The sequence below is a fragment of the Naumovozyma castellii genome, chromosome 6, assembly GCF_000237345.1.
Source record: "Naumovozyma castellii chromosome 6, complete genome".
Lineage (NCBI taxonomy): Eukaryota > Fungi > Ascomycota > Saccharomycetes > Saccharomycetales > Saccharomycetaceae > Naumovozyma > Naumovozyma castellii.
The window spans coordinates 653,590-677,133 of NC_016496.1; the positions used below are offsets into that span (position 1 = coordinate 653,590).

Below are 23,544 nucleotides of genomic sequence, written 5' to 3' on the forward strand. Positions count from 1 at the left end.
TGGCCAAGCCGACAGTGCATGTACATGACAGATAGAGAAAACATGATAAACTATGACAGATAGATAGATAGATAGATATTTGTATAATTCTGTAAATCTATAACCAGTTTTTTTATTTACGCGTCGCGTTAAAAACATCAACAATGACAATGATAAACAACTTTCTTTCATTTCTTGAACTCTTTGTGTAATTAAGCACAGGATACGAGGGCAAGACTAATTAGAACTAACCGTTACTCTTACTTGCATCGTTTTTCCCAAGTACTTCCATTTCTTCTTACTTTGCGCATGCACCGATGTCTACCACAGACGCAAAACCAAAAGCAAAGAAGTTCGAATTCACGCCAATTGGGTACGACAAATTGAAGCCGGCATCCACTTCAGACCCAATACCAAACGATCCTGGCATGTCTCCTACAGCAATAAGGAGAAACCAAATAAATGCGGACGATTTATCAGACACAGAGGAGGACTATCCACCTAGCAAAAGACGTCGTATCAGCATCAATGATACCATTGGCTCATTGGCCATATTGAATGAGGAGGACCAAGAAGATACATCAGAATTTGACGCCACACTACCGAAGATTCAGCCATTGACTGAAGAGAACGAATCAAAAAGGAACTTAATTGTAGAACTTAATGAGAATGTGATGAGTTCTAAACCTTTGAAACAACAGCAATCTGAACTGAACACTTTAAAGAGGGAAAACCATATCCTTAGAATGAAAATTAAATCCTTCTATTCCTTATTTAATGGGAGTGACATTAATATGGCTAAGAATATTGATTTACTTGATGAAATCAATAAATGGAAACATAAATGTTCCAATTTAAATAAAGAATTCAAAGAGTTGAAATTGAAATATGATGAAGTTAATTTGAATGAAGAGAATCAACCTCAGAAGGATCAAGAAGAGGAAAGTCATGAATCATCTATTCAAGAAAGAGAAGCCTTACGAGAAGAACTGAATGAAACAAAGTTGGAATTAAAACGTATACATGATCATCTTGAGACACTTACAAAAGAAAGGTCAGAGAAGGAAGTAGAATGGAACCAGTTACTCCGTGGGTATGAATCTGAGAAGAATACTATGCATTCAGAAATGGACAAGCTGCAATCACTCCTAATAACGAAGGAAACTACCCTTAACGAACTAAAAAAGCAGATTGACAGTCTCCTTAGTGAGCTTAACGTTGGAGGTGAGACAAAGCTTGCTTATGACGATAAGATTTCCTCATTAAGAATTGACACTGAGAGACAAGAAAAGGAGATCAAAGAATTAAAAAACAAATGTTCAGAGTGGGAAAAACTCAATACTGATTTGGAAATGAAATCAAAAAATCTTAATGATGACCTAAGAGATATTGAAATGCAATTGGAACAATCCAAGAAAGAAATGCACGAAAAATTGTCTTCGAGGGAGAGGCAATTTCAAAATGAACATGATGATAATTTAGAGCTAATAAATCTGCAAAAAAAGCAAATAATTGATTTGGAAACAAAATTAACCAAACTCTCTGAGGATGCATCAAACGTTGATGAATTAGAAAAGACAACTAAGGAAAGTTTAAACGAATACAGAAAGAAATATGAGGAAGAAAGAAGTAAGAATAGAGATTTAACAAATCGTCTTGATTTAATGGAAGCTAGAGAGGCTAAAGGAAGTAATTGGAAGACACAATACGAACATATTCAAAAGGATAACTTAGATTTACAATCTTCACTCAAAACTTTGAACGTATTAAATACTGATCTTACCAAGAAGCTAAGGGATCTTTCTAAACGTTTAAACGAGTTGGAAATTGTAAATGACAGACTTACCGAGGAGAGAAATAAATTGTCCGATACCGTTACAAGTTTAAACAACAAAAGTGAAGAATCTGAACTTCAGATTACAAAATTAGAAGAGGAATTAGATTCCATAAAGAACGATCATAAAGAGGAAATTTTGAAATTCAATGAACAGCTGGAGCAGAAAACTTCTGAATTGACTAAAGCAACAAACCAAATCAAGACATTACAGAAACAATTATTTGATAACATCAAGAATTCCACAGAGTCTAAGACAAGTGAAGATGCACTACAAAAGAGATACAAACAAATAAAAAAATTACAAACGGAATTAGATGATGTAACCCTTAAATTACAACTGGAAGAGGAGAACCATCGTAAAATTTTAAACTCCAAAATTAGAGAATTGGATAATAAATATTCAACTCAAACAGAAGACCTTAATGATCAAGTGAGACTACTGAAAAAGGAACGATCATTTCTACAGGCAGAATTACAAAAGGGTAAAGAAGAACTGAATGCTTTGAAGGCAACACAGGGTAAGGAAGTTAATGATTGGATTAAAAAATATAATGCTCTTAACGCGGAGAATAGTAGCTTGTTAAATGAACAGAATAGTAGCACTCGTTCTTTAAGAAATCAATTATTAGGAAGCTTAGAGGAAAATAAGGATTTACTAGGTAGAATAGAGATATTACAATCGGAAAAATTATCTTTACAAGACCAAGTGGAGAAGCTTTCTAAATCGAAAGATGCCTATAAGGAAACTTTGAAAAGTACAGTTTCCAATTTAAACTATGCTACGAGAGAACTTGATACTTATAAGAGATCAAGGGGAGAGTCAGAAACATCATATCTTGATTCTGATGAGTCCCGATTATTATCTGAAAGATATCAAACCATGCAGCAGAAACTACTAAATAGAATCGAGGATTTAGAGAAGGAAAATATTACGCTCGAAAGACGTCTTCAAGAACGAAGCCGAAACATTTCTGCAATTAATAATCCTGATGATAGTTTAATTTCTCAGGATAAAATTGATTATTATAAGTTGAAATTCAATATGGAAGTTCAACAGAATAACGATTTGAAGGTACAACTTGATTATTTGAATTTAGTTTTGAAACGAATTGCCAGAAATGATAGATTGAATTACATGAAGGTGAAAGATGATATAGAATTTGATAATTATAGAGGGGATTGGAATCCCTACAATGATTTCAACAGATATCCAAGATCTAGAAGACGTCTTAAATTTAAAACAGTTGCTCTGGTGGTATTAGCAAGCATTCGAATGAAAATGACTGCCAATAAACACAAGTGGAACGACAAACGGAAACGTTATTTGGAGAGAAAGATAACCTTAAATGAAGATCACCGATCATGGTAAATTCATTAATTCTCTCGAATAATGATATTGTTGTATTATAGATATTTAAGCATTTATATTCATTCCTATAAATTCCTACCTCCTTTTGATTTGCTTATAATCTGCTATAATCGCAGATATCCTATCATTGAAGGATTCTGTAATGATTGCAATTTGGTCTAACATGTCGAAATGGTTCTCCAATTCTTCACATTTCTCCAACAGAAGCTTAAATTCGGAGATGTTCCTGTCAATAATATTTTCGACTATTTCATTCGTGACAAGTTCATTCTGTGTCCTACAGAGCTGTGTGGTCTGCAGTTGAATGGATTCCACATGGTCGCGGATCTTGTACAACAGATAGTCGTAATCGACGCTCAGCTTATCGATTCCCAAGGGGTCTGCGTCTAATCCTTGCTCTACCTTATCACTTCCCTCATTTGGCATTCCGATAGCAAGGTGCTCCTCTTACTTCCTAGCTCTAATGTTTCGTATAATATATAATTAAATAGCGTATTAGTTAAATAAGTTGGTATTACTCAAATGTTTAAGCTACCCTGATTTTCGTCCGAGTTGAAATTTAAAGGAGACACCACTACGAAAATGAACAGCTATCAAAACCATAGATCAGAACAGAGAACTGCTTCACAGCTCAATTGTATCTACTACTTTCACAACATTAGCATAGACATATTACGCTTCAATTATGTCTAGTGGAATTTATCTATCCGACCAGCCCGCCAGAAGGGCACAAGCTCCTAGCAACCCATTGATAAGAAAGATTCAAAGGGCATGTAGAATGTCGCTACCTGAGCCAGATTTGGCTTTGAATTTGGATGTCGCAGATTATATCAACGACAAGCAAGGTGCTGCCCCCAGAGATGCTGCCATTACTATCGTTAAATTAATTAATAACAGGGACACACATACCGCTATATTCGCGTTATCGTTGTTAGATGTCTTGGTGAAGAACTGTGGTTACCCATTCCATTTGCAAATATCTAGAAAGGAATTCTTGAACGAATTGGTCAAGAGGTTCCCGGAACATCCACCAATGAGATACTCTAAAGTTCATAGATTAATTTTGACCGCTATTGAAGAGTGGTACCAGACCATTTGCAAGCATTCGAGTTATAAAGATGATCTAGGTTACATTAGAGATATGAGAAGATTATTGAAATATAAGGGTTATGCCTTCCCAAAGATCCATGAGGAAAACTTGGCTGTGATGAGAGAAACTGAAACATTGAAAACTCAAAGTGAAATTCAAAAGGAGCAGGAAATTGCACAAGCTGCCAAATTGGAAGAATTAATTAGACGTGGTAAACCAGATGACTTAAGAGAGGCCAACAAATTAATGAAAGTTATGGCAGGTTTTAAAGAAGATAATGCAAAGCAGGCCAGAAAAAAAATTGTTACAGAATTAAACAAATTGAAACGTAAGGCCGATTTGTTGAATGAAATGTTATCCAGCTCTAACAATCCTGACATACAAAACGAAACTGTCGAAGAATTATATGGTGCCTTGAAGGGTGCGCAACCTAAATTTCAAAAGATAATCGAGGAGGAACATGAGGACGATTCTCTGGTACAGGATTTGTTGAAGTTCAATGATACTGTGAATCAAACTTTGGAAAAATATAATCTATTAAAGATTGGAAATTCAAGTGCTGCATCTCAAATTCATCCGGATGCTATGTCCAATGCACCAACATCTAATGGGGGTGCATTAGCACATGAAATCAACCTTTTAGATTTTGATGACGATGTTCCAGCGGCTCCTGCAACAACATCTTCACCCACTCCAGGTATCACACATGCAAACAATAACGGACCGATGGACGATTTACTTGGTGACTTAAATGATTTGGCAATTACTTCCCCAGCACCTTCCCAAAATTTTGGACTTGGTGGTAGTATCTCGTTAGGTGGTATGGGACAACCAACCACTAGCGTCAGTACTGGCGATAACACAATGGATCTATTGGGTGGTATTAGTGCTACACCATCTTCTACTACACAGACAAACAATTCATTTGATTTACTAGGGACCTTCTCTAATTCCGGAGAGTCAAAATCAGAAAGTGAAAGAGTACTTGTGAACAAATCTAACGCTTTGAAGATTGAATTTGAATTAACAAGAGAATCTGACTCTACAATCAAGTTGAAATCTTTTATTTCTAACTTGACTATGGACTCTATAACAAATTTAACTTTTGCAATTGCCATTCCAAAATCTATGACTTTAAGGTTGGAACCGCAATCAAAGGATTCTCTTGGCAGCCTGGAAGTTGATGGTATAACTCAAGAGGCGTGGGTAGATAATGCATTGGCCTCAGCTACCAAACCGCTGAAAGTGAAATGGAAGGTTCAATACAATGTGAATGGTAATGATACTCAAGAGACTGCAGTGTTTGCATTGCCAAAAGTTTAATGTTGATGAACTATATATTAGAGATAAATCTTGAATGGTTGTAAACTTTATTTTATAACGCTACTTCTTTCTGATATCAGTAAAAAATAGCTATATTAATGGATACACATTTTGTAGAGTCATTATTGTTGTTATTATTTAATACAAAAATTATTGATTAACCGTTGCTCTAAATATTTAATAAATGGAATGTTAATGAAGAAGCGTACCGTCTACTTATTGTGAGGCTGCTTTGAGGTTTAGCTTGTATGCTTTTTAATGCTAAAAGCTTTAATGTTTTTGGGATCTCTCAAGAATCTCTTGTGGTGTAGGAGACATGATTTTAGCACCATTGGTGCCGTTTGAATCACCATTGGTTTTAGGAACTTGTGCTGGTGTCGGCCTTGCCTGTTGTTGCTGTTGACGTTGTTGTTCTTTTATGTTTTTATAGTAGTTCTCAGCAGCCTTTAGAGCCGACTCTAAGGGCATATCAGGCTTCTGCGCCATTATCCTTCTGGAGTAATTCTCAATAGTCTCCCTCTCTGTATAAATTTTGTGAGATGAAGATCCAGGGGTTGGTGTACGTGAAGAACCTCCAGTTTTTGACATTTGTATATTGTTTGGGGTATTTTGAGAATTACTTGGATTGTTTTGGTTTCCTCTGCTTGAAGAACGCATATTTTGTTGAGAATTTTGTAATTGCTTTTGTTGTAATCTATTCTTTGCGTTCCTTCTCAACTGTATATCCCTTCGTAATGATTCATCCCTTTGAGCTTTCAATTCCGCCATTTCTGCAGGACTTGGTACTTTCATATTTTTAATGTCTAATGGTTTTCTTGGTTGCGATGGATTCGGTTTTGGTGCGTTCTCTCTTTTCCTAATACACTTCCGCATTGCTTCAAACATACTGGCCCAACGTAATCTTCTATGACCCCTTTGAATGGATTCCATCCCAACACCTAGTGGAGAGATCCTTCTATTTTGACGTTGCTGGAACTTGTGAGCTTCCATCAGCCATTGTTGAGCTGTGTGGGCACGAGGTCCCTTCAAATCATTAAAATTCAACCGTTCATTCAATTGAACAAATCTTTCAAAACATTGCCAAGGTGTTCTTCTTTCCATATTGGAAAGATATGATTTGTTTGGTTTATGCAGCATGTGAGCTGCAATCAATTCCCAATTATAACCATAAGCATTAATATTTTTCACCAATTCTTTATCATCATCTGGTAACCATATAGTAGGAGTCCTACTTTGTAAGTACCTTAGGGATGGGACCGGTGGTGGTCTTAAGTAATGGCTTCTTCTATTACCATAGAACATACCTCTTCTTTTACTTAATTGAAGTATTGATTGCTCATCATCAACTAGTTGCTTTTCAATTAATTTAATAAAGTGATCATCATCTAATGAAACAATTGCCTTTGAGATTGGTGTAAATGGTAATTTACTGGTTTCATCTTGTGCATCTTCCTCGAGGCCATTATAAGTAGGAAGCTCTTCCAAAAGAGTATTTTCTAGTCTCGATAAATCTTCTTCGCCTAAGGTCAATTTAAATGGGTATGGACTGTCAGTCTTTAAGTAAGAATCATATTCCTCCCTTGTTGCTGTAGGTAGATTACTAAGAAAATTTATTTCCTCCGATGGATTTGGCCTCTTCAATAGCTCAGAAATATCAATAAATTTCTCGGTTGTAACATCTCCTTCTGTTGAATCTGTGCTTATTTCAATTTCTTTGAGATCTGACGAAGTGTCAGAATTATCAATTAATTCGTTTTCCTTTTCACTTTTCTCTAGCGGAGCTTCCGAGGCAGGAAGTACAGTTACTTTGCCAATATTGTCATTATTCGCACTATTCTCCCCCAGGGCTTGTAGAGCTGATGCTTCATTAGTATCTAAAGATCGTTTATTCTTTGTAGAATCTTGCACTGTTTCTTCATTGTTTTCAGATTCTTCTTTTTCAACGTGATCATCACTAGCTTGGGTTGATGATGATGGTATATGGATAATTGGTTTAGTTTCCACGCAACATACTTTCCCGTATGTCCAATAGTCCATAATAGCTTGGGCAATCGTGGTACAAACGGCGATTTTATACTTTTGACCTTCCTTGAAATCATTTTGCATCCATTTTGCTTCCTGTAATAATATTCCATAATGAGATTTGTTTACTGTCCAGGGGTCAATAAATTTCTTGGGTTGTCTCAATGACCAAAGGCCCAATCTCCTTAATTCTTCAATTCTAGATGCAACCACAGTAATTCGTGATTCATTTAATGCATTATTTATAATTTCTGTAGTCAATGTCTTATGGGCTCTAGGAATTAGATTTACAAGAGGTAAAGTTTGCGCCATGTACTTCAACTCAGCTAGTGGTAATGCTTGTGGAATTTTAGAAGGTACCGTTTCGTTCATTAACAAATAAATGTAATCCTTTTTGTTTATATTATCTTTATTATAGCATGTTAACTCTTCAGCTTTGGGTTTTGATAGTTGTTTTAATAAAGGGTCCGATATATTTAGTTCATGTTCCACTGGTGTTGCCTTGGGAGGTAGTATATTAATTCCGGGGTATACCATCTGTTTCGTCTGTTCAGTTTGTTTTGCTAATTGAATAGGGAGTAATCTATTGTATGAAATACTTTCCTGGCTACTTGATTTGGATCTCTTTTCTAAAGATTTTATTTGTAACCTATCTTCCTCATCTAGTGGTCTTTTTAAGTGATTCGTCTCATCGCTTATTTTATGTGGAAACTCTTCTTTAATATAAGGCGGAGGTTCGGATCTACTGCCCTCTATATTGTTTGGCAATTCTGCATTGCTTATATCGATCGGTAGCAAAGCAGTATCACTTTTTTTTCTAGCTAGTGTCGAGTTTGGGGTTTTCAAATACGAGACTTTCGGAAGAGCATCCTTATAGAATCGTTTCCCCTTCTTAATATCATTTGATGAGACGAAACTCTCAATCTGTGTCTTTAGTACCTTAGAATCATTAATCTTCAAAATATCGCTTAATCTGGACATGCAGTATAATTCCGCGACTTTTCTATTTCGACGATTCACTAAATCATTAACACTAATCTTGTTGGCATCAATTGATCTCCGCCTATAATCAGATGTCATTCTTGAAGGCATTGAGTTATTCTCCATTATTTGTTGTATGTGATGTGGATTGGTGCAGCCGTATCTTGTGATGAATGTAATAAACAAAAAGGAATCGGCTAATGTCTTGTCCTTCTAATAGCAGATGAACAGGATACGATAGCGGCTTTCTTTGGATCGGTACAGTTGATGGATTCAGGTAAGAAGCAATGATGGTTATATCGACAGCAGCTAGATGATGAGGGTTGCTTCTCGGCTGGTGACCTCTATTTGACCTTTATCAGCACCATCATCGTCGTCAACGTTCATTGAAAACAAAAACAAAATCAAGACGAAAAACGCGTCGCGTCACACGGCGTTCGTGTCACTAATAATTCCGTTTATTTATCTTATTTAAATTATATGATACTTACCAAGTCGCTATCTCCTGTTCTAATTCATCGATACCCTTAAGGATCCCTGCATGGTCCAGCACCATGTAGGAGCTGATGATACCCTTCTTGGCGTCCGATTGAAAATGGATCTTGGCATGCTTCTCAAATAATCTATCCTCCTCGTGGAAATAATCAACCTCGTCAGATTTCACTCTCTTCTTTGATCTATCTGCACTAATAGTCCTATCCTTCCCATCCTGATCGTCATTGTCCATGTCGAAATTAACTTCATATTTCCTACTGACTAGGATATAGAAATCGTAATGTTTATCATCACCCAATGCATTGGTCACGTCTTCCAAAGTAATTCTGTATAATGGTGGAACTACCTCAGGTGGCATATTAATTAATCTTTCACTCATAATCAGCGCACATGTCTTATTCGACGCGTTATCGACTGTTTGCAAGAAAGTGGATAATCTGGAATCCACCTTTTTCAAATATTTGGCATAATCGCTACTTTTATTTTCCTTATAATCAATAAAAGAAAGAAAACAATAGGGGTCTGATTCTGTACCATCTGTCTTAATAGTTGTTGTGGGTGACTTCAATATCAAATCAGCCAGTCCACTTAATTGAATTCTATTACTTTCCACAGGGCCGAAGAGTTGACGGGACAAATTCTTCAAGGCATGGAAATCCACCTCAGGGTTCCCATTATAAAAATCAAAATCGATATTGACTATTTCCTCCTCATCGTCTTTATCTTCGTTCTGTGGATTCTCGTTTTCTGAGTCTGTGCTGCTGATATCAATCTCAGATTCGTCAGAACTATCGTTATGATTATCAGCTGAATTACGTCTTTTTCTGTTAGCTAGCTCGCTTAATTTTATAGGTTGGACCATCTTCACGTTAAGTTTCACTTCTTGGGTCCTTTAACTATGTCTATTCTTGATAGCTCATCACTACAATTTTTATTTTTTAGATTAAAAATTTTCAGATTACGTAACGGCTGACACATTTTCCAAATCTTCAAAAAAGATCATTAATAAATGAGACTCATCGGATCAATTATTCAGCAAGCATATAAGGGAAAGACCAACCAGAGCGTGAAGAATGTCAGAAGTGGATGCAGAAATGAGGGCTGAATTGGCAGCATTGAAGTTAGAAAATGCAGTTCTTAGAAAACAACTGGCTTCCAACAACAACAAGAATGGTACATCGGATTCCCCACATCCTTTGTCTCTGGAAGAATACAGGAGATATGGTAGACAAATGATCGTTGAAGATATTGGAGGTCTGAAGTCACAGTTGAAATTGAAAGCTGCTAAGGTGTTGGTCATTGGTGCAGGTGGATTAGGTTGTCCCGCATTGCCTTATTTAACAGGTGCCGGAGTTGGAACCATCGGAATTGTGGACAATGATGTAGTCGATACTTCCAATTTGCATAGACAAGTACTACACGACTCAACTAAAGTTGGGATGCTAAAATGTGAATCTGCCAAACAAGTTTTGAATAAATTAAATCCTCATGTGGAGATCGTAACGTATCCTGTCAGATTGGATTATAGCAATGCATTTGAAATTTTTGAGAAATATGACTGTGTCTTAGATTGTACTGATACACCATTGACCAGATATTTAATTAGTGACGTTGCAGTAAATGTGGGTATCCCAGTAGTTTCTGCGTCCGGTGTCGGCACTGAAGGTCAATTAACGATCTTAAATTTCCAAAATGAAGGACCTTGTTATAGGTGTTTCTTCCCAACACCACCACCTCCAACTTCTGTCTCTTCTTGTTCTGAGGGTGGTGTTATTGGACCATGTATCGGACTGGTTGGAACTATGATGGCTATAGAAACCATTAAGGTGATAATAGGATCATATACCAGTGAGAATTTCAAACCTTTCTTAATGATGTATTCTGGTTTCCCTCAACAAACTTTACGTACTTTTAAGATGAGGGGTAGACAGAGCAAGTGCCTTACTTGTGGGGATCATCCTACAATTAACAAGGAAGCAATTCAATCTGGATCCATTAATTATGAGTTATTCTGTGGTTCCAGGAACTATAACGTTTGTGAGCCTGATGAAAGAATGTCAGTCCAAGATTTTGAAAAGCATCGCGAAGGCCCTAACGATGTAATTTTATTAGATGTAAGGCCTTCTCATCATTATGAAATTTCCCATTTTGCAAATACTTTTAATATTCCAGTAAAAAAATTAAGAAATATGGATGGATCCATGGCAAAACTTCAAGATGAAATACCAAGAATTAAGCAGGATAGTGAAGTGGTCGTGCTCTGTCGCTATGGTAACGATTCTCAGATTGCTACAAGACTGTTGAAAGATGAATTCAAGATACCTAATGTGAGAGATGTCAAAGGTGGGTTCTTCAAGTATATTGATGAAATTGATCCTTCTATTCCAAAATATTGAATGAGCGGGTGAATATATAAGAAAAAGTTTACATATAGTTTAAATATTTTATTATCTTAAAAGGGAATGTTATAAATTAAACTTTCTCATCACCTAAATGTTCAATGGTTAATAAACCGGCATTATTTGTAAATGCATAGAATTTACCAGCACTTCTGCTTTCATTCCACTTGATACATGATATATTAACGCCAGGTGCATCAATTCGCACCTTACTTGGCGCTGTAGAACTGGAAGAGAAGACACGATAATTGAAGTCAAGACTATATTTATCCAACTTGGGACTGTATTCCCAGTTCCAAAGTCTTAACGACTTCAGGGATTTTGATATACTTTTGGAACCTGTTAATAGTCTTCTCGCAAGATTGTCGATAAATAGTGATCCATCTGCAGCACCACTTAATACCATGGGATGTAATTTAGAGGTAGAAATGCTTCCTATAGTACTCTCATGAGAACAGACCGGGTGCATGGCAAAAGAAGCTCTTGGTACAACAGCTCTTAAAGAATCGGCACCATCTGTCAATATCAGAGAATATAATTGTGCAGAATACGCTAAGGGGGCTATATTACTACCACGGAATCTATTTACTGTTGTCATTGTAGTAAATATATCCTTGGGCTCAAATATATTAAAGTATCCATCCACTGATATTGTGCTGACAACCAAGTTCTCAAACTCAGAAAATGCCGTTTTGATAGTTATGACGTATGAATCATGAACACGTTCATAAAAAGACGGTATCTTCGAGTCAAATATATTAAACTCGGCGACAAATCCATTCTTAAACCCACACACGATAGTTTCTGAAGAGGTAAAGTCAAAACATGTTATAGAAGTAAATGGTAATTCAATAGATAATGATGGTTCTTCACAGTATATAAGATTTCCATCATCGTCATCAGAATTTGGCAGAGGTACTTCTATTAATTTAACAGAACCATCTTGGCATACAAAAGTTAATAACCCCAAAAATTTCTTTTCCTTGTTAGAATACCCTTCATGCCATTTTAGATCCCATACTTCGCCAAATTTGTGAACAATAGTTTCTACCTTCGTGAATTCTAATGTTGTGGAGACAAATTTGTATACTTCCACGCATGCCACGTGTGTTTCCTTATTAAACATCTGTAATTTTGGATCTAATGGTTCTTTACAGTGTTGGGATAATGCTATTGCTAAATACTGAATATTATCATCTGTATTTGATGCGTGCCACGCCATGTCAGTGGCCAGCCCACCTAAATTGTGAACGAACCCAAATCTCTTATAATTGGGTAAGACTGGGATGTCCATTCTTTGCTTAATTGGCAAAGATGACTCCATTCCATTTATCAACACGGTTAATGGATCGTCTCTGTAGGCGAATAGGGTGCCTAATTCAAGTTCATTGATAGTTCGGTAAGTTGTGTGCTTGATATTTTCAAACTTGGATAGATTTATATTCTTACAACATGGTAAAGTGACCTTGACATTATTTATACAGTCCTCCTGCAAATTTTCAGCAGGGAAATCAAAAAGTGAGGCTTGGAATCCTTGTTTAATTTGGGCTAACCTCAATAATTTATCTGAATTTAATCCATATAATCTTTCAATCTTATCTCTTGCTGCGGAAAGATCTTTCAAAGCTCTGACAATTCTACCTTTCTTTCCTAAAGTTGAAACGGAAGCAGTCGATGGAGATCGCGATATCGTTGTGGCTTTTTTCCGTCTCTTGATGGTAGATCCTTGTCCTTTCGGTCCCCTTCTCTTAGCTTGTCTTTGAGGAACCTCAACATCGTCGCTGGTAGCATCATGGTGTTCAGTTAATTCCAGAGCAATGTCTTCTAAGTGTACATCATACTCATCCTCATGATCATCCTCGGCATGTTCCATTTCATTCAGTTGGAAATCTGCGTCATCATGCTCCTCTATGTCACCATTCACATGATTCAAGGCATCCAAACTCAATTGAGCTAGCGTATCTTGTGCTTTCTTGGAAGCAGCTCTTTTAGGTCTTCTTTTACCATTTGTAGCAGGTTCAGCTTTTTCGACATTACCTGCTACTTCTAATTGAGATGAATTGGTGTCAATGGCACCCATATCTACCGATTTCAACATTTCAGCTATTTCATTGGATATTCCAATGACATCGGGGTCAGTCTGGTTTGCAACAGCCTCTGTTTCAGTACTTTTGTTCTTTCTTGGTCTACCTCTTCCTCTCTTCGGTTTCGAACTGAGATCATTTGGAATCGGTGTGTTTGCAGAAGTCATTTCGATTTTATTGGTTTTTAATAATACAATTAGTGATTTCTAATATTAGATTGACGGGTTTCTCGTATGTAATGGATCGACTGATTGGCAATAAACAAGGTAATGGAAAATAACCTCCTGTATGTTTCGAACAGATGCTTGTTTTGTTTGTTATTGATAAAACAACGATTTCATGTTCCGGGTAGCGCTTCAATAAAAAGAATTATTTTATTTGTCAAACAACATCATGAGAAATCTGAAATGTATCTAATAAAATTACTCAGTATATAATAATATTTAAATTTAGTTTGTGTCTTGTAATTTGTTCAAAGCGGCAGATAGATCATTAATTAAATCATCAGCATCTTCACAACCGATAGAAATTCTAATTAAAGTTTGATCAATGTAAGGGTCAGTCATGGCTCTCCATTCCACTAGGGATTCAATCCCACCTAAGGACGTCGCATGATGGAAATATTTCAATAATAAGGGGAATTTTTTACATTGTTCCTTATTCTTCAAAGTAATGGAGAACACAGGATCATAACCACCCTTCAATTGTTTCTTCACGAAAGGTTCCGTCTGTAAAGATGAATGGTAAATCTTATCCAAAACATTACCGAACTTACCCTTATTATCGTTCAAGAATTTAACTACCTTTGTAGCATTTTCAGATTGTCTTTCAATTCTCATTTTGAAAGTTCTTAGGGATCTCAATAGCAAATAACTTTCTAAATTAGCGACATTCGTACCTAAATAAATTCTATCATCTCTTAATTGTCTTGCCACATCCTCATCCTTAACCACCAAAACACCACTCAATAAATCCGAATGACCACCAAAATATTTGGTAGCAGAATGCATAACGATATCTGCATCAAATTCCCAAACATCTTGCAATGGAGGTGGAGCAAAAGTGGAATCCACGCATAATAATGCACCCTTAGCATGAGCTCTTCTGGCAAACTCGCTAATGTCTAAAGAAGTACCGTATGGATTCACTGGTGTTTCCAAATGAACAATATCTCCCTTTTGTGCGTATTTTTCAATATCTTCCAGAGGATGCTGTTCCACGTTGTAGTTTCTAGTAAGGATGTTGGCAATGGCACGGCAACCATGATAACTTTGACCCATGAACAAACGTTTAGGGTTGTAATGGACCATGGCGGCAAAAAATGCACTAACACCGGAAGAATAGATAACGGCATGACCATTTAAGACTTCGGAGAATATGGACTCTAATCTAGTGGAATTTGGGTGACCTAAACGAGAATAAATAGGTGTCTTATCCATGAAATCCAAGTTCTCTCTCTCTGACCATGGAATCAAATCATTGGGATCGTAACGGAATGTGGTGGTGACATTAATTGGCGGAGCCACGTCTGAAACTCTGTTATCCTTATCATCACCGTGGATCAGCGTGGTGGATAGATGGATTGGTCTGGTTGCCAATTGACGAGCCACTCGAGGAGCGACCTTTAATAGATGAGAGCGAGTGTTTAATGTGTAGCGAATCATGGGATCTTGTCGAGGATACCGTATTTAATGGTCTTGGGACGGAGATCTGTGGGAACGTTACTGTTTATAATACAACCTTAACATGAGTCTTCCTACGTCTTAACTTTAAATCTCTCGGCCTATTTTTTATGACGCAGCGAACGCCACAGTTTTCGAGTCACAGGGTATGTCGCAATTGAATGTGTTTATGGACCAATATTGTAGAGTATATTGGTACGAAAGGTTGTAATATCCCAGTTTTCTACTTCAAAAGATATAGAAGTTGACAAATATTTAAAATTTTTGAGGAAGCTTTCGTGTTAAAAATTCAGGAACTTGTTTAGTATAGATAGTTAATTAAGAGTACACATCATAAGAATATCAATGCCCCAATACCGATACCTGCAATAACCTTAAGGGTAGTATCATTGTTATGGGGTTGAGTTTCATGTTGCCGACAATGGTTAACATGATCGTGGCAATGCGGATTAGATCGTGCTGTTCCTCTATGAGCAGGTTGGTATGATGGTGGTGGTCGTTGAACTGTGGCCGGCATTTGTCTTGAAGTTGTTTCCTGTGGTGAAGAAATTTCATTGTAACTTGGTGGGTCATTTTTTAGTTGATAGTCTTCAGGATTGTTATGGATTTGCTCTTGAAGTTGATGTTGCTCTACAGTATTGTCACTGGTATTGTTAGAATCCCTTATTTTGTTATCATCATCGGAATTACAACAACTAGAGCAAACTGCCAGAATGAACATTGCCCCAACAAAAGAAGCAATAACAACCACGGTGACAACAGCAACATTCCGTTTCACAATCTTGTCACGCTTCAATAATGAAGGAATTCTATTCAAGTTCTCTATTTCCCCTTTCAAAATAATGGGGGCCATCTTAATATTGTATCGAATTAGTGTTTGAGTTTAATGGTTTGATTGGATGAGATGATAGGTTACTTTTGCATTACAATGAAACATCTGTTATTTTATTTTTATTCTTAATGGATAATGACATGAATTTTTGATTATGACAGTCACTGACATCTTTTTTCCGGAAGTGGAAAGTAGTAAAACCCACGAATACTGGATGGACGGTTGACAGTCTTCAGTCTTTGGGGTAAAGTTTGATGGAGGTAAAAAAAGTTTTCGTAAACCCTCCAAACGCTGTTTTTATTTAAGTATAAAAGTTGTTAATCGGTGATTCCAGAAAATTAACTAATAATCCTAAAATTCTTCTTAATGTGCAACCCCCTTTGAAAGACGAGAATCGATGAAAAGCAATTATTTTTTTGCCACTCTTTAGTGACTGTAATTTCGAATAGCTTTTGGTAGTGGAGAAAAGGAAGAGTTTGCCAACATCGTTAGCGTACTTTGCTGGGTACACTTTCTTCAGTAAAAATTTAGAGTGACAGTGTTTTCCTTGAGTAAACTAATTAAAGAACATGTTATTCAATGGAAAAATATTAGTGTTTTGAATCAAGTAGAGCATACCCACTCAAATTTCTTGCAGTTCATTTTTTATAAATTTTCATATTTCAATTAAATGTAGACACTAGAAAATTATTATTGTTTGGAATTATAGATAAACAATATTCCGCCAAAAAAAAATATCAGAATAAGACTTGAAAAACTGCTGGACCAATATAAACATTAACCAATAATACCTAGATCAAGACCCTAGTATTAGAATTATTAGAATACTAAAAGCAGATTATACTCCAAGATGTCAGACTTTGATTTCGATGAGGATGACGATGATTTTTTCATGGCTCACGATGAATCAGATGAGGAAATTGAAATTGAGTCTCAAAGGGCTAAGCTGGTTCTTCCAGACTCCACAATGAAAGGATCACAAAACCTTGATGCTGAGAGACGCAAAATACTTGAACTTTCTGATGATGAAATTGAAGGTAAGATGGGCAATGTCCAAAAAGAACTACCGAATGTTTCTCCTACTAAGAATACAAGATCACAACGAAAAAATACTACAGCAACAGAATCATTAGACCCAGAGAGTAACAATAACAAACGATCGAGGTCTTTATCACGACGTGGGTCTTCCTCTTCCTCTTTATCCTCTCGTTCACGATCACGCTCCAATTCACCGTATAGGTCTGCCAAGAGACAGAAATCAACATCCACACCTATCTTATCGTTGGGACCAGATGAAAACGATGAATTTTTCAAAGAAATTGCTAAAGAAGCTAAAAAATTACCTAGTATTACGGATAGAAGCAAAGAGGCCACTCCAGATAAACAACCTAAACGTGTCTACAGCATACGATTTTTATCACAATTGGATGGAACAATAAACAAAACAGTTCAAGTAAAAGTATTAGGAAAGTTCCAATTTGTTAAGATATTGCCACCTACATTGGAAGGGCTAATTAAATCCTATTCTATACCGACTGTACTTCAAAAATTCTATAAAGTGGATAATGTCACTTTATATTGGAATAACACAAAATTATTAAATTTTATGACTTGTAATTCCTTGAATATTCCACAAGCTTTTGAAAATGAAGTGACAAACGTGGATATTGTCATTATGTCAAAGGAGAAGGAAATTGAAAATGAAAATGAATTACGAAAGAAATTATTACTGGAGGAGAAAGCTGCTCAAATGAAATTAGATTTGGAGAAGGAAAGGGAAAAGGAAGGGGAAAAAAATAAACCAAAAGAATCTAAGAATACGGAGTATGCAAAAGCTATAGCTGAATTTGAGAAGGAATTGAAAGATGCTACAGAGTTAAAGGATTCACAAGTGCATGGAGGAGAAAACGATGGTAATATGAATATTGACGGAAGTGACAATGAGAAATCGTCTATTATGAAGATCGCTCTTGTGGGACATGATAACAAAAAAATATATGTCAATGTTCGTAATTCAACACCGTTTTCAAAACTGGCTGAATATTATAGACTGCAAAAGCAATTGCCACAAGCTGCGAAGATCCAATTGATGTTTGATCATGATGAATTGAATTTGGAAGAAACAGTTGGTGATCAAGATATGGAAGACGAAGATATGATCGAAGTTGTAATTAAATAAATTATATAAAAAAGAATAATAATGAAAAGAAAGCTTTGTTTTGATTGCCTTTATAGTAACGACGTGGGCTATATAGTTCCAGATTCTAAACCGTACTTTGAGAATATTGTAGGGTCTTCACAACCCCTTTGGGTTGCTACAAAAAGATATAGCTGCCAAAAGAAGATTTTATTGTCGAATTACGGTGATTGCTTAAGAAAGAATTAAATTTACTGGAAACCAATAGTTTGATGTATTAAAGTACTGAAGACATTTGCTGTTTACCGTTTCTATCCCATTGTTCAGTATTAAGAAACGTTTTATTCAGCCACATGCTCAAAAGAGCTGTTGATAATAAGCAGTATTATTAAATTTTTTCCAAGAAATAGCCTTGTTGGCGCAATCGGTAGCGCGTATGACTCTTAATCATAAGGTTAGGGGTTCGAGCCCCCTACAGGGCTTTCTTTTTTATTACCTTTAATTAAGGTAGTTATTAGATAAAGAAAAACTTACCGAAAGTACCTCATATAACATACTCAATTCTTTTGAAAGGTATGGTAAGTGTTTTCTTCGTGACTATTTTCTAAAGTTAAAGCAAGTATTTAGTGTCCTTAGAAATTCATCTTTGATGATTCCTTCATTCAACAAAAAAGGAACGAATGTCCCTAAATAGCTTACACCTTTATGAATTGAAGATAAATAGTGGAATGTACGTAAAGTCATTGCTGAATTAGACAGCGATGCTTCGCAGTTATTATTCCCTTACCTCTGAAGTGGTGTCCAAATCTCAGTTTCGTCGTCTTAAGCGATGAAATTTAAGGTGGGCAATCCTTAATAAAGTCGAGTGGCAATTAAATCCAAAGTAATTAATGAACTCTACGCTTGAATGGTCCCTTAAAGACCAGCACAAGAAACAGAATAGGCTACAGCAAATATAATGAGTACTAATTCTACCTCTTCTACAAATAATACTACCGAAAGGACAGAAACTGATGCCACTAAAACAAAATTTGATGCTGTAAATAAGAAGACACTTGAAGAAGATGATGAATTCGAAGACTTTCCTGTGGATAACTGGCCAGCACAGGACACATTGAAGGAGGTGGATAATATTCAAGATCACCTTTGGGTGGAGAACTGGGATGATGTCGAAGTGGAAGATGATTTCACAAATGAGTTGAAAAATGAATTGGAGAAATATAAGCAAGAACATCAACAGAAATGATCTGAATATCACACTGAATCAAAACTAGCATAATTAATAAAACATGCATTATTAGGATCAAGGAATATAATAATACTATGTATACACAAAGAAACACCAAAAAAAAATAACAAAAATAATTCAATATTAAAAGGTTCTAAGCAAATATATTTTAGAGTCTTGTTACAATCCACTTTAATAGATTATGTATTTACTTGTAGCTATTCGACGGAAATCGAAGGCTCAAACATATCTATTATATATAAGGAGACTTGCGTGGGTAGTTCTTTGATTATAATGGGTACGTTCTCTAACGTTGTCCCAATATTCATTTGAAAAACCTGCATATATCTCTTAAAAGAGATTATAGTGGAAATATTTTAGGAAGAAAATAATAAATTTATCAAGTTTAACTCAGTCCCTTAGCAAACAATAATGAAACAACAATCTTTGAGTTACAGTCACTCTGTTGGAACTCAAATGATCGATAAGAAAAAAATGTGCATTTATTTCTCAGATAAGAGGTTACAAGGATAAAGAGGACTCCCTTTTACAAATGTAGGTTAATATTGATTACTTGGTTTAATGTTATATATCTATTACCTAATGAGCCATGAGTGTATTTTACATTTCTGTAAAATCTGTGATTTCCAAAGAAAAAACTCCTGAATTACCAACACCATTATACGTATTGCTCATTATATACATATAAATTACGAAGTCCAAATATTACTTCAGATTTTAAGTGATTTGATGTTGATATATTATCTGACATGAGCTTATTAGGTTGGACTTCGAAAACTTTATTAATATGAATGGAACCCAGTATAATGAGAGAAATGGTCAATGAACGGACTAGGGCTGATTTTTAATCAGAACATGGATGTAACTTAGGACTGAAAGCTATACTATTAAAGAAGGGTTAAAATTGTACGTTACCCGGAATTTATTTTTAACTGTTCTGATTGCACTTTCGTATTCCTTATGGAAAATTGAAATAGAGATTTAATGGGTGGCAAACTTTCCCAAGTTAAAGGGAAGGACTGCCAACAACCTAACAGTACACCTCCACACTATATCAAGTACATAACAAGCTACAATGGCTACATTAGAAGAATTGGATACACAAAATCTTCCTGGAGATGAAGAATTAGACCAAGAAATCTTAAGTCTAACCACTCAAGAATTACAAACAAGGACTAAATTATTAGACAACGAGATTCGTATCTTTAGGTCTGAATTACAGAGACTGTCTCACGAGAACAATGTTATGCTTGACAAAATAAAGGATAACAAGGAGAAGATCAAGAATAATAGACAATTACCATATCTCGTAGCAAATGTGGTGGAAGTGATGGATATGGATGAGATTGAAGATAAAGAGAATAATGAATCTACAACACAAGGTGGGAATGTAAATCTGGATAATGCTGCAAAGGGTAAAGCTGCTGTAGTTAAGACATCTTCTAGACAAACTGTGTTTTTGCCTATGGTTGGGCTAGTGGATCCAACCAAGTTGAAACCTAACGATCTTGTGGGTGTTAATAAGGATTCTTATTTAATATTGGAAAAATTACCTTCGGAATTTGATTCAAGAGTTAAAGCTATGGAAGTTGATGAAAAACCAACAGAGACGTATTCAGATGTGGGTGGGTTAGACAAACAAATTGAAGAACTTGTGGAAGCTATTGTGTTACCAATGAAACGTGCCGATAAATTCAAAGAATTAGGTATCAGAGCACCAAAAGGTGCACTAATGTACGGTCCACCAGGTACTGGTAAGACCTTATTAGCAAGAGCATGCGCTGCTCAAACTAATGCCACATTTTTGAAATTAGCTGCTCCACAATTGGTGCAAATGTTCATTGGTGAAGGTGCCAAATTAGTCCGTGATGCGTTTGCACTTGCGAAGGAAAAGGCCCCTACTATTATATTTATCGATGAATTGGATGCTATTGGTACAAAACGTTTCGATTCGGAAAAATCAGGTGACAGAGAAGTTCAAAGAACTATGTTGGAATTATTAAATCAATTGGATGGGTTTAGCTCAGATGACCGTGTGAAGGTGTTGGCTGCGACAAATAGAGTCGATGTGTTAGATCCTGCTTTATTAAGATCAGGTAGATTAGACAGAAAGATTGAATTCCCACTACCTACCGAGGATGGTAGAGCTCAAATTTTACAAATTCATTCAAGGAAAATGACCACAGATGATGACATAAACTGGCAGGAGTTGGCAAGATCCACAGATGAATTTAACGGTGCTCAATTGAAAGCAGTTACTGTTGAAGCAGGTATGATTGCTTTAAGAAATGGGCAATCTTCAGTAAAACATGAAGATTTTGTTGAAGGTATAGGTGAAGTGCAAGCTAGGAAGTCAAAATCGGTCTCCTTCTATGCATAATTATCATGTTATATATACAATCAGATTACATTAACATCAACTTCGTTCATATAAAAAAACTATTAACATAAAGTCATCCACATTTTACGTATTACAATTCAAACTAACTGGTTCAAGCATCTAATCCAGGATGTAAATTTTCCCTGTGTTACCACTACACGCAACTTTACTAGTCTCCTGTGGATTCCACGCCACCTGTGTTATTGGCTTATTACCAGGGATAGATATTGTGTTCAACAATCTAGTGGTTGTCCAATCCCATATATGCACTTTGCTCTTAGAGTCACCAGAGCAAACATAACGACCATCTGCAGAAAATGTCAGTCCAATACCGTAACCAGCAGACGTTTGTCCCTTAAACATCTTATTCGGATTTCTTCTATATTTAGGTTTCATACTATAGGTATATATCGTGTTATCCATACTTTGTGCGCAGAAATTCTTCTTATCAGGATGAATATCGATTGAGGGCATAGAATATTGAGTAGTATCACTGATTTGTTTTATGGGAACATTGACTTGATTATCCCAAATCCTCACAGTTTTATCTTCAGAAGATGAGATAAATTTGGACCCATCTGGGAAAAACTTAAGAGCTAGAATGCTACTCATATGATGATCATATACCTGAACTCTTCCATCATTTTCAGATATTCGAGTGTCATAGTGATATATTTTGGAATTTGCAAATCCCACAATAAACTCTGACGAATTGAATGGGCGAAATTTAACATCATTGGGAGTACTTTTGAAATGTAATTTAGTTTTTACCTTACCTTGTTCTGTATCCCATATCTTTATCGTGTGATCAAACGATGAACTAATAAAATTGGTACCATCATCGTTGAAATCTAATGAATTGATGGCCTTTGAGTGACCCTTATAATCTCTTAATAAATTTCTCTTATGATAAAAATCCCATACTTTAACAATATTGTCATTCCCACCGGAAAGAAGCAAATTTCCAGAATTTGGCAGAAATGTCAAACTTGTAGTACCATTTGTATGCCCATCCATAGCATATTTTATCTTTTTCGGTAGGAAGCATTTGAATGATAAGGGCGGCTTGTTCAGACTAGTTCCAACGTCAATGGGTGGATGAATAATACCTCTTCCTTGATAATCTTTTTCGGCATCTCCATAAAATTGACTGCTTTCCTTGAATGGCTCATATGGTATGTCTGAATCATCATCACTTTCTATCATGATTTCCGTGTTCATGTCATGCTGTCCACTTTCTTTCTCAATCCCATCAGCACTATCCTCGTCACTCTCTGACCAAGAACCCCATGGTCCTTTTGCTGCTCGTTTTTGTCTTCTTTTTTTCAATTCTGACTTTGTATATTTATATTTTCTTTTCTTGATCGACGTTCCTCCATTATTGTTTTTTGTTCCTGTGAGAACGTCATGAAGTCCCCCATTGTCTGCACAGTTTAATAGTTCTTGGGAACTTTCTTCATCACCCATCTCTTCAAAAATGGCTTCTTCCTCTGTTGAGTTGATCTTGAATATAATTAGCGTTAATGCTACTTAAAAAATTTTCAGTTTTTTATGTTCTTAACTTTAATTCACAACGGTGCCGCTAGCATATCCAAGTTAACTTGGCAAGTTAAGAACCTTTTTAAAGATTAAAATGTTTTCTTATATAAGAAAGCTATCATTCACTACTAGAATCTTATTTTAAT

The 23,544-nt window shown here is 35.9% G+C and overlaps 13 protein-coding genes and 1 non-coding gene across 14 annotated transcripts; 7 read left to right on the top strand and 7 right to left on the bottom strand.

The window, feature by feature from the left end:
- Window positions 1-296: 296 nt before the first annotated feature.
- SPC110 (Spc110p) lies at window positions 297-3,185 on the top strand (the record flags this gene model as incomplete). The annotated part of the gene is made up of 1 exon (XM_003677112.1): window positions 297-3,185. One exon carries the CDS (start codon window positions 297-299, stop codon window positions 3,183-3,185), a length of 2,889 nt encoding a protein of 962 aa, XP_003677160.1.
- Window positions 3,186-3,260: 75 nt separating this feature from the next.
- On the bottom strand, window positions 3,261-3,611 carry CNL1 (Cnl1p; the record flags this gene model as incomplete). The annotated part of the gene is made up of 1 exon (XM_003677113.1): window positions 3,261-3,611. One exon carries the CDS (start codon window positions 3,609-3,611, stop codon window positions 3,261-3,263), a length of 351 nt encoding a protein of 116 aa, XP_003677161.1.
- A 259-nt stretch (window positions 3,612-3,870) lies between these two features.
- Window positions 3,871-5,598, top strand: GGA1 (ubiquitin-binding protein; the record flags this gene model as incomplete). Its single annotated transcript, XM_003677114.1, has 1 exon — window positions 3,871-5,598. The coding sequence occupies one exon, from the start codon at window positions 3,871-3,873 to the stop codon at window positions 5,596-5,598; it is 1,728 nt and encodes a 575-aa protein (XP_003677162.1).
- Window positions 5,599-5,868: 270 nt separating this feature from the next.
- On the bottom strand, window positions 5,869-8,727 carry EAF1 (Eaf1p; the record flags this gene model as incomplete). The annotated part of the gene is made up of 1 exon (XM_003677115.1): window positions 5,869-8,727. One exon carries the CDS (start codon window positions 8,725-8,727, stop codon window positions 5,869-5,871), a length of 2,859 nt encoding a protein of 952 aa, XP_003677163.1.
- Window positions 8,728-9,088: 361 nt separating this feature from the next.
- On the bottom strand, window positions 9,089-9,958 carry BCP1 (protein-transporting protein BCP1; the record flags this gene model as incomplete). The annotated part of the gene is made up of 1 exon (XM_003677116.1): window positions 9,089-9,958. One exon carries the CDS (start codon window positions 9,956-9,958, stop codon window positions 9,089-9,091), a length of 870 nt encoding a protein of 289 aa, XP_003677164.1.
- Window positions 9,959-10,169: 211 nt separating this feature from the next.
- UBA4 (Uba4p) lies at window positions 10,170-11,492 on the top strand (the record flags this gene model as incomplete). The annotated part of the gene is made up of 1 exon (XM_003677117.1): window positions 10,170-11,492. One exon carries the CDS (start codon window positions 10,170-10,172, stop codon window positions 11,490-11,492), a length of 1,323 nt encoding a protein of 440 aa, XP_003677165.1.
- Window positions 11,493-11,568: 76 nt separating this feature from the next.
- TFC6 (transcription factor TFIIIC subunit TFC6) lies at window positions 11,569-13,746 on the bottom strand (the record flags this gene model as incomplete). The annotated part of the gene is made up of 1 exon (XM_003677118.1): window positions 11,569-13,746. One exon carries the CDS (start codon window positions 13,744-13,746, stop codon window positions 11,569-11,571), a length of 2,178 nt encoding a protein of 725 aa, XP_003677166.1.
- A 282-nt stretch (window positions 13,747-14,028) lies between these two features.
- On the bottom strand, window positions 14,029-15,243 carry NCAS0F03290 (putative cystathionine beta-lyase; the record flags this gene model as incomplete). Its single annotated transcript, XM_003677119.1, has 1 exon — window positions 14,029-15,243. The coding sequence occupies one exon, from the start codon at window positions 15,241-15,243 to the stop codon at window positions 14,029-14,031; it is 1,215 nt and encodes a 404-aa protein (XP_003677167.1).
- A 349-nt stretch (window positions 15,244-15,592) lies between these two features.
- NCAS0F03300 (uncharacterized protein) lies at window positions 15,593-16,114 on the bottom strand (the record flags this gene model as incomplete). The annotated part of the gene is made up of 1 exon (XM_003677120.1): window positions 15,593-16,114. One exon carries the CDS (start codon window positions 16,112-16,114, stop codon window positions 15,593-15,595), a length of 522 nt encoding a protein of 173 aa, XP_003677168.1.
- An 829-nt stretch (window positions 16,115-16,943) lies between these two features.
- ESC2 (Esc2p) lies at window positions 16,944-18,272 on the top strand (the record flags this gene model as incomplete). Its single annotated transcript, XM_003677121.1, has 1 exon — window positions 16,944-18,272. One exon carries the CDS (start codon window positions 16,944-16,946, stop codon window positions 18,270-18,272), a length of 1,329 nt encoding a protein of 442 aa, XP_003677169.1.
- Window positions 18,273-18,639: 367 nt separating this feature from the next.
- NCAS0Ftrna22K lies at window positions 18,640-18,712 on the top strand. The gene has a single exon. It is a non-coding gene; the product is annotated as a tRNA-Lys (tRNA).
- Window positions 18,713-19,188: 476 nt separating this feature from the next.
- Window positions 19,189-19,476, top strand: SEM1 (proteasome regulatory particle lid subunit SEM1; the record flags this gene model as incomplete). Its single annotated transcript, XM_003677122.1, has 1 exon — window positions 19,189-19,476. One exon carries the CDS (start codon window positions 19,189-19,191, stop codon window positions 19,474-19,476), a length of 288 nt encoding a protein of 95 aa, XP_003677170.1.
- A 1,078-nt stretch (window positions 19,477-20,554) lies between these two features.
- On the top strand, window positions 20,555-21,859 carry RPT5 (proteasome regulatory particle base subunit RPT5; the record flags this gene model as incomplete). The annotated part of the gene is made up of 1 exon (XM_003677123.1): window positions 20,555-21,859. The coding sequence occupies one exon, from the start codon at window positions 20,555-20,557 to the stop codon at window positions 21,857-21,859; it is 1,305 nt and encodes a 434-aa protein (XP_003677171.1).
- Window positions 21,860-21,979: 120 nt separating this feature from the next.
- Window positions 21,980-23,326, bottom strand: CDC40 (Cdc40p; the record flags this gene model as incomplete). Its single annotated transcript, XM_003677124.1, has 1 exon — window positions 21,980-23,326. One exon carries the CDS (start codon window positions 23,324-23,326, stop codon window positions 21,980-21,982), a length of 1,347 nt encoding a protein of 448 aa, XP_003677172.1.
- Window positions 23,327-23,544: the final 218 nt, after the last annotated feature.